We start from the raw sequence: 9,217 nt of genomic DNA, 5'->3' as shown, positions 1-9,217 counted from the left end.
TGGCGTGAGCCCTGGAGCAGGAGCGCGCAGACATAAATCCTCTCCCCATTTCTCAAGTAATTTGTCCCTGACTAGATAAGCAGCTTAAGTTCTTTGAATCTCAACTGAAAACTGAAGGTTTGGAACTAAATATCAAAAGTTTGTTACAGATGGGTAATCACGGAGAACAACAAAGCATTATCTTCTGTCCACATGCCTGATGGGAGGTTTTCCCGCGATCCTTCAGAGCTGGGGGACAGAGTAATTTTAGATACACCCTCCTCTCAGGAACTTTTATGGTCCAGTGGAAGGAGACAGGCCCAGTGCTAAGGGGTTTTTCCATTAAATTTTAATACTGGTAGAATACTTAGAAATATCATGACATCTATTTAGTTTAATATATATACTCCGAGGGCTTCCCAGGTGGCGCTATGGTAAAGAACCTGCGCCAATGCAGGAGGCATAAGAGACCGAGGTTTAGTCCCTGGGTTGGGAAGATCCCCTGGAGGAGGGCATGGCAACCCACTCCAGTATTCTTGCCTGGAGAATCCCATGGACAGAGGAGCCTGGAGGTAATGGAGTCCATGAGGTAACAAAGAGTTGGACATGACTGGAGCGACTTAGCATGCACACACATTCACTCCAAATTAAACTCAATCTAGGGAGGAAGGCTCGTTCTAGACCTAACGATATTTGCCTTTTCTTTTGATTTTAGGAGCTTATTGAATGAAAAGTGCTAGAGACTGAAAAACCAAACATGAGGGTAGCAGGTAAGATACTTAATTCAGTAGGAATGATTTTACTTCTTGTGTAACCTGTTTGTTTTGTGATGACTGAATGACACTATAAAAAAAAATCATTTTCTATATTGAGTGCAACTGAATATAACAAACTAAATCATTATTTAGCCTTTTTACCTTTTCAGGTAGTTGGCAAATCACAAATGGAACGTTTAGTGGATTCTGTATAAGTTTTTGTGGGGTACTTTTGTTGAAATTATTTATGCTAAATATTTTCAGTTAGGTTTTTTAATGTTTATGTCCTTATACATTAAGCTTGTTTGCCTAGTTTTATGTATATGTGTGTATGTGCACCCCATCACAGGCACTGCCATAGAAGACATTCACATTTTACATAGACACTTCCACTAAGTAGAGTGTGTCCATCCTAGGAGAGACCTTGTCATTTCTCAAAATCAAAATAGTCTTTCTTTTGACTATAATCAGATGACTGATTATCATCTCATCAGTAAACAAAATATTCTTACAGGAACATCTCTAAGAATATAGGTCTAAAAGTACATTACTTAAGCCAAGAATAAAGCAAGTTTCTCTTTCTCATATAATTCTGCATTCATTCTAGTTAAAATTAGCTTTGTCATCTAGTCCATTTCTCTGATTCTGACAAATAATACCAAGGTTAATTGATGCATAATTATTCACTGAATGCTGATTTTATGTTTGGCATGCTTCCTAGTATTGGTCTCAAAGGGACTACTGTTAATGAAGGAATAGGAAGATTAGCTTATTAGTTTATTGCTTTTAGACTAATTAATCTCTTCTAATTAAAAAAAAAAGATCCTGGTTGCTTTGAAATATCCTTATAGCCGTTATTCTTACAGTGAGACATTAGTAAATATTTCAAGTTTTTCTAGGTTTATGAAAAACAGGGACACTCTTGGACTAGAGCAATCCATGGCTGAAAGGAAGAGGGATTCTCGTGGATGGAATGGGAACTGTGGTGTACTGTGGGTAGGCCCTTCCAAGTCCAAGGTGGATGGTGACAGCTCTGGAGGAGCCCCTCTGCAATAGAAGGTCCATAACTATCATCGTGGAGGTGCTGCTGGTATTCGCCTGCCTGCCTCTCTCAGGGATCTTTTGCTTATTCTCTTACCGGTTAGTTCTCCACCTCCAACTTCTCTGTCTCTTAGAGCTTTTGTTTTCTCCTAGTTCCTTTAATCAGTTCAGCTCAGTTCAGTCGCTCAGTCGCGTCCGACTCTTTGCGACCCCATGAATCACAGCATGCCAGGCCTCCCTGTCCATCACCAACTCCCAGAGTTCACTCAAACTCACATCCATCCAGTCGGTGATGTCATCCTCTGTTGTCCCCTCTCCTCCTGCCCCCAATCCCTCCCAGCATCAGAGTCTTTTCCAATGAGTCAACTCTTCGCATGAGGTGGCCAAAGTACTGGAGTTTCAGCTTTAGCATCATTCCTTCGAAAGAACACCCAGGGCTGATCTCCTTCAGAATGGACTGGTTGAATCTCCTTGCAGTCCAAGGGACTCTCAAGAGTCTTCTCCAACACCACTGTTCAAAAGCATCAATTCTTCGGCGCTCAACTTTCTTCACAGTCCATATCCATACATGACCACTGGAAAAACCTTAGCCTTGACTAGACAGACCTTTGCTGGCAAAGTAACGTCTCTGCTTTTCAGTATGCTATCTAGGTTGGTCATAACTTTCCTCCCAAGGAGTAAGCGTCTTTTAATTTCATGGCTGCAGTCACCATCTTGCAGTGATTTTGGAACCCCAAAAATAAACTCTGACACTGTTTCCACTGTTTCCCCATCTATTTCCCATGAAGTGATGGGACCGGATGCCATGATCTTCGTTTTCTGAATGTTGAGCTTTAAGCCAACTTTTTCGCTCTCCTCTTTCACTTTCATCAAGAGGCTGTTTAGTTCCTCTTCACTTTCTGCCATAAGGGTGGTGTCATCTGCATATCTGAGGTTATTGGTATTTCTCCCGGCAATCTTGATTCCAGCTTGTGCTTCTTCCAGCCCAGTGTTTCTCATGATGTACTCTGCATATAAGTTAAATAAGCAGGGTGACAGTATACAGCCTTGACGTACTCCTTTTCCTATTTGGAACCAGTCTGTTGTTCCATGTCCAGTTCTAACTGTTGCTTCCTGACCTGCATATAGGTTTCTCAAGAGGCAGGTCAGGTGGTCTGGTATTCCCATCTCTTGAAGAATGTTCCACAGTTTATTGTGATCCACACAGTCAAAGGCTTTGGCATAGTCAATAAAGCAGAAATAGATGCTTTTCTGAAACTCTCTTGCTTTTTCGATGATCCAGCAGACGTTGGCAATTTGATCTCTCATTCCTCTGCCTTTTCTAAAACCAGCTTTTACATCTGGAAGTTCACAGTTCACATATTGCTGAAGCCTGGCTTGGAGAATTTTGAGCATTACTTTACTAGCGTGTGCTGCTGCTGCTAAATCGCTTCAGTCGTGTCCGACTCTGTGGGACCCCATAGACGGCAGCCCTCCAGGCTCAGCCATCCCTGGGATTCTCCAGATGAGTGCAATTGTGTGGTAGTTTGAGCATTCTTTGGCATTGCCTTTCTTTGGTATTGGAATGAAAATTGACCATTTCTAGTCCTGTGGCCACTGCTTAGTTTTCCAAATTTGCTGGCATATTGAGTGCAGCACTTTCACAGCATCATCTTTCAGGATTTAAAATAGCTCAACTGGAATTCCATCACCTCCACTAGCTTTGTTTATAGTGATGCTTTCTAAGGCCCACTTGACTTCACATTCTAGGATGTCTGGCTTTAGGTGAGTGATCACACCATCGTTATTATCTTGGTCATGAAGATCTTTTTTGTACAATTCTTCTGTGTATTCTTGCCACCTCTTCTTAATATCTTCTGCTTCTGTTAGGTATGGTTTCTTATAATTGAGTAGGTCTTGATTTAAAATTAAGTTCTGTCGCTAACTAGTTATGTGACCTTAGTAGGCAAGGGATCTAGATTTTTCACCTTGGTTTCCTTATTTGTAAATTGAAAATAGTATCTTGAGTGAGTGAATTTGCTCAGTCGTGTCCAACTCTTTGTGACCCCACGGACTGTAGTCTACCAGGCTCCTCCTTCCATGGGATTCTCCAGGCAAGAGTACTGGAGTGGGTTGCCATTAGGCTGTGCAAATGATACTGTGCTTATAAAGCATTTAGCTCTGTAATAGGCACTCAGTAAATGGTGTGTGTATATATATTATATATATGTATTTATAAATATGATGTAGATAGTTTGTTTAACATAGGCTTATGTTTAGTTTGGAATGGAATTTAGTCTAGAATGTTCAAATATTATGAACTTGGTGTTTTAATTGTTCTAATATTTCAGTTGTGAACAGCCAAGTTTTCATATATCTATTTTAAGGAATAGGGAAAGATTATTTGCACATGCCCCTGATGCTTAGAAAATGAGATGTTTAGACTGTCATGTGACATATAATCTTCCAGCCCTTGGTCTTAAAAGATCAAGAAGAAACATGCCACGTGTTAATCATTCATCTGTTTAGCAAACATATATTGAGAGTATGACATATGTTGAGAGAATGTTCAAGGCACTTTGCTAGACCCCGTGAGGAAGAGTTCAAACCCAGTGGAATTTTATTTCCTCACATAGATGACCTGTAGTCAGTCTTGAAAACAGGAGGCAGTTTTGGGAGCGGGAGAAGGTACAGCGCAGGAGGCAGGGATGGGAACTGATTAGTAGTTAGGCTTCCTCCTTGCCATCTCATTTCTATGTTTATAGAGCATCATAAGCCCTTCTGATTACCATCAGTTCATTCACTTCCCTCCCCTGTAAGGATGCATTCCCAGTCATTTCAGGTTTATAAAATTAGGATGAACACAGCTCTTTTTTCCTCTTCCTTACCCATTAAGTTGAGTTTGGGTAGTTTCTCTGAAGAATGTGGTGCTTTGCTGTTAGTGACAAAGCACTGGGCTGTGTCAGGATCCCCAGGCTCCTATTCTTGTGCTGATGCTAAGAGAGCTGTAATCTTGGACACTTGCCTCACTTGGGGACTTTGTTTCCTCAAGGATAGTGAGATGACTGTTGATCCTTCACATCAGTGTAAATGAAATTTTTAGTAACCTGAGAGGGGAATGGAGATTATACAGAAAAATATTAGTATTGTTTCTGAATAAACTAATGAGATGTCTCTGAAATTCTAAGAGGAAGAAGATGTTGTTCCTTTCCGGTCATTTTCGTTTCTGTTTCTTTCTCATACTTTCACTTTCCAAGATTTGCTTAGCTCTGGAGGAGAAAGACAAGTGCTGATTCATATTAAGCAGTTAATTAGTTAGTAGCAGTGCTATTTGTAAGGCACTCAGAAATAGTTAAAGATAGGTATGGAAGGCTAAGAGTGTTCACAGAGCTTACCATGTAACCATTTTATGAAGCAAATGAAGTAGGTGCTGAATTAAGTCCTGCAGGAGTGGGGAAGGCATGTCTTAAACTTCCTGGTGTGGGGAGATATTATTGTTCCCCAAACCAGGAGTACTTGTGTGCTCCACGAGATATGTGGGTTCCAGAGGACAGTAAACTCATTACCATTCACTTGAGAACTCCTTGCCGAGTGGACATCCCGTCCGTTGCCTTAGTGTCTCCAGAAGGGTCAGTGTTTTTGTGTCCTCTGTATCTAGCACTGCCCTTTATAATTGAAAACGACTGGAAGTGAGTCATCCCACAAACTTGGTGTTGGTATTCCATTAGTCATGATACTTTGGTGTAGTCAGTCAGAAGTTGATAGTGGGTCATGTTTTTTTTGTTTTTACATGTGAGAACTAAGCAGATGACTTAAAACAGTCCTGTGTCTAGGTTGCTAGCCAATCTCATACTTCCTTGATTAGCAAAGTCAATCAAATTGACTATTGGTATACTTTTTGTTGTAACTCAAGTAAAATTAAAATCCAATAATAAATATTATTAGATATTTAATAGTCTTAGGGAGTTTTAATATTCACTTATACTTTTCCATGGGAATGCATAATACAAAGTTCTGTGGGCTCATAAGTTCATGTTCAATTGTTTCTGCCCTGTATATAGGTGCTGCAAAGTTGGTGGTCGCTGTGGCAGTATTTTTACTGACATTCTATGTTATTTCTCAAGTATTCGAAATAAAAATGGATGCAAGTTTAGGAAATCTATTTGGTAAGTTTTTATTTTTTTCACCCTTTCTTGAAGTTCATTTGTGATGAGATTGTCTTTAAATTTTTATGAGTTATCAACATTGAGTCACTCTACTGTTTAATCTGTCTAGAAAAGAAAATGTAATTATATTGGTAAGTGCAATTCATTAGAATATTCTAAAATACACAATAGAAAATCTTACAATTAATTCGATATAAAGCATGAATCCTGTATTCACCATTTTGAATGTATTTAATGGGGCCTATTTTATGTGTGCCTAGGGATATTAATCATGGCATTTTAAATGCACATTCTAGAAGATATCACACCCTATTTGAATTGGCTGCTTAAAAACTTGGAGCCGATTCTAACCCTCAATTAGCAAGTGATTAGGAGTCATGATAAAACATTTTAAATAGACATAGACATCCATCTTGCTTTTCCTACCCTCATTTTCTTTCTGCAGAATTTTTCTTTTTACCAATTTCTTTGATGCTGTGTTGTAAATGTCCCACTAAAAGCTGCCTTACTTCAGTTTTAAACAAAATCTTTTAAGTTGATAAAATAAGTTAACATTTGAAATATTTGAATAAGCTTTGGCTGGGCACTGTTTAAAGTATTAAAAAATTACTAATGAAAGGTCAGACTGTGAAACATAGAAACAGTGTTTTGACCTAGTAGGCAGAGATCAGATGAAACAGCCTATGGATCTCTGGAATAGTTTATGAGTTTTGCTTTCCATAAGTTAGTATTTGGAAGGGATCCCCAAGACCTAATAAACTCCCTCTCACATCTAGTTTCAAGACTCCTTAAACCACTGTTTCTCTAAATTTTTTATGTCAGAGGAATCTCTAGGGAATCTTGATAAATGCAGGTTCTGATTCAATGTCTGGATGGGGCCTGAGAGTCTGCATTTCAAGCTCCCAGGTGATGGCTGATTTCCTCTCCAGAGACCATGTACTGGTATTGGGCTTTAGACAGTTCTGACACATAGTCCTTAATTTCTGTACGTATTTATTTTTATACATTTTCAGGTGACTTTTCTTACAATGACTACTTAAAAGTGCTTCCTTATATTGCACTGAATTCTACCTTTTATACTCCAAGTAATTTTAGTCCATTGGTCTTACTTCTACCTGTTGGATCTCTCACATAGTTAAGCTGTGGTTGTTCTCCACCAGGCCATCTTTGTCTAAGGTTTTATCTTATCAATTTATGAAATCCTCCCTTTGAACCATTCTTCTTAATGTGCTGGTTGTTTTCCTCCTAACCGTCTATTTTTTGGCACGCAACTTAAAATGGGGTATCCAGGATCAAGCGTAGAATAGTTGTTGCAAGTGTGGTGAGACATGTCTTGACTTCTGGGCTGTGTCCTGTTGCTGCAGAGGGCCAGCCTGGTTCCTTTGAGAGCACAGCTGGTTTCAATTGAAGGGTGGGGCGAAAACAGGGAAGGCATTTAGGACTTATTCAGTGTTGCTGTGGAAACAGTGTGTTGTAGCTCGTTCTTCTAAGAAAGGTTATAGTAAAGGAAGATGGTTATGGGATCCTAGCTCAAGGCCGAAGGAAGTTGAAGATTTTTTTTCCTTTTTGATGTAAGGGAGAGGCTTTGGCTTGTCTGTAGTCCTTGGGCAAAAAGTCAGTGAATTACAGATCAATGGGAAGAGATTGAACAGACAGAAAAGGTACAAATGAAAAATTATTTGGGGAAAAAATGCAGTTTTCAGAGAGAAGAGATTGGGTGAGGTCACAGTGTTTCTCTGGTTTGGATCATCATCTCTAGTTTGGATGGTTTATTTGGGCATCTCAGAGATGTTCCTGTGTCTATTTCTCATCTTTGATATCTGCCTGTGTCAACACTGCCAGAGGGATTCTCTCAAAACTCTTGAACTTTCAGTATTTCCAGCTACTGCAGAGTAAAATCTAAACTCCCTACCAGGATAGCACTCAGTCCCAGCCTGCTTTTACCTTCCTGACCTGTACTTCCCCTCACCCACTTGCTCTGTCCATGTGAATGTGATCTACAGACACAGACCCTCAGCCTTTGTTCATTCTGATTTCTTGTTGTTCAGTCTCGAGGTCATGTCCAGCTCTTTGCAACACCATGGACTGTAGCCTGCAAAGCTGCTCTGTCCTCCATTATCTCTTAGTTCAGTTCACTTCAGTTGCTCAGTCGTGTCCGACTCTTTGCCACCCCATGAACCGCAGCACACGAGGCCTCCCTGTCCATTACCAACTCCCGGAATTTACCCAAACTCATGTCCATTGAGTCAGTGATGCCATCCAACCATCTCATCGTCTGTCATCTCCTGCTCCTCCCGACCTCAATCTTTCCCAGCATCAGGGTCTTTTCCAGTGAGTCAGTTCTTTGCATCAGGTGGCCAAAGTATTGGAGTTTCACCTTCAGTATCAGACCTTCCAGTGAATACTCAGAACTGATCTCCTTTAGGATAGACTGGTTGGATCTCCTTGCAGTCCAAGGGACACTCAAGAGTCTTCTCCAACACCACAGTTCAAAAGCATCAATTCTTCGGTGCTCAGCTTTCTTTATAGTCCAACTCTCACATCCATACATGACCACTGGAAAAACCATAGCCTTGACTAGATGGACCTTTGTTGACAAAGTAATGTTTCTGCTTTTTAATATGCTGTCTGTGTTGGTCATAACTTTCCTTCCAAGGAGTAAGCATCTTTTAATTTCATGGCTGCAGTCACCATCTGCAGTGATTTTGGAGCCCCAAAAAAAAATAAAGTCTGACACTGTTTCCACTGTTTCCCCATCTATTTCCAATGAACTGATGGGACCAGATGCCATGATCTTCGTTTTCTGAATGTTGAGCTTTAAGCCAACATTTTCGCTCTCCTCTTTCACTTTCATGAAGAGGCTCTTTATTTCTTCTTCACTTTCTGCCATAAGGGTGGTGTCATCTGCATATCTAAGGTTATTGATATTTCTCCCGGCAATCTTGATTCCAGCTTGTGCTTCATCCAGCTCAGCTTTTCTCATGATGTACTCTGCTTATAAGGTAAAATAAGCAGGGTGACATATACAGCCTTGACATACTCCTTTTCCTATTTGGAACCAGTCTGTTGTACCATGTCCAGTTCTAATTGTTGCTTCCTGACCTGCATACAGGTTTCTCAAGAGGCAGGTCAGGTGGTCTGCTATCCCCATCTCTTTCAGAATTTTCCACAGTTTATTGTGATCCACACAGTCAAAGGCTTTGGCATAGTCAGTAAAGTGGAAATAGATGTTTTTCTGGAACTCTTGCTTTTTCAATGATCTAGCAGATGTTGGCGATTTGATCTCTGGTTCCTCTG

At 40.3% G+C, this 9,217-nt stretch overlaps 1 protein-coding gene across 1 annotated transcript in view; it reads left to right on the top strand.

Moving 5' to 3' along the window:
- The first annotated feature begins 561 nt into the window (after window positions 1–561).
- The window catches only part of FAM3C (family with sequence similarity 3, member C), a 39,147-nt gene continuing 30,491 nt past the window's right edge, over window positions 562–9,217 (top strand). The window contains exons 1-2 of the mRNA XM_010838069.1: window positions 562–749; window positions 5,816–5,920. Coding sequence (XP_010836371.1) covers window positions 737–749; window positions 5,816–5,920 — 118 coding nt within the window. The 5' untranslated portion in view covers window positions 562–736. The remainder of the gene's footprint in view (window positions 750–5,815; window positions 5,921–9,217) is intronic.

Source organism: Bison bison, unplaced genomic scaffold (assembly GCF_000754665.1).
Source record: "Bison bison bison isolate TAMUID 2011002044 unplaced genomic scaffold, Bison_UMD1.0 scf7180017864089, whole genome shotgun sequence".
NCBI lineage: Eukaryota > Metazoa > Chordata > Mammalia > Artiodactyla > Bovidae > Bison > Bison bison.
This window is presented reverse-complemented; position numbering and strand designations above follow the sequence as displayed.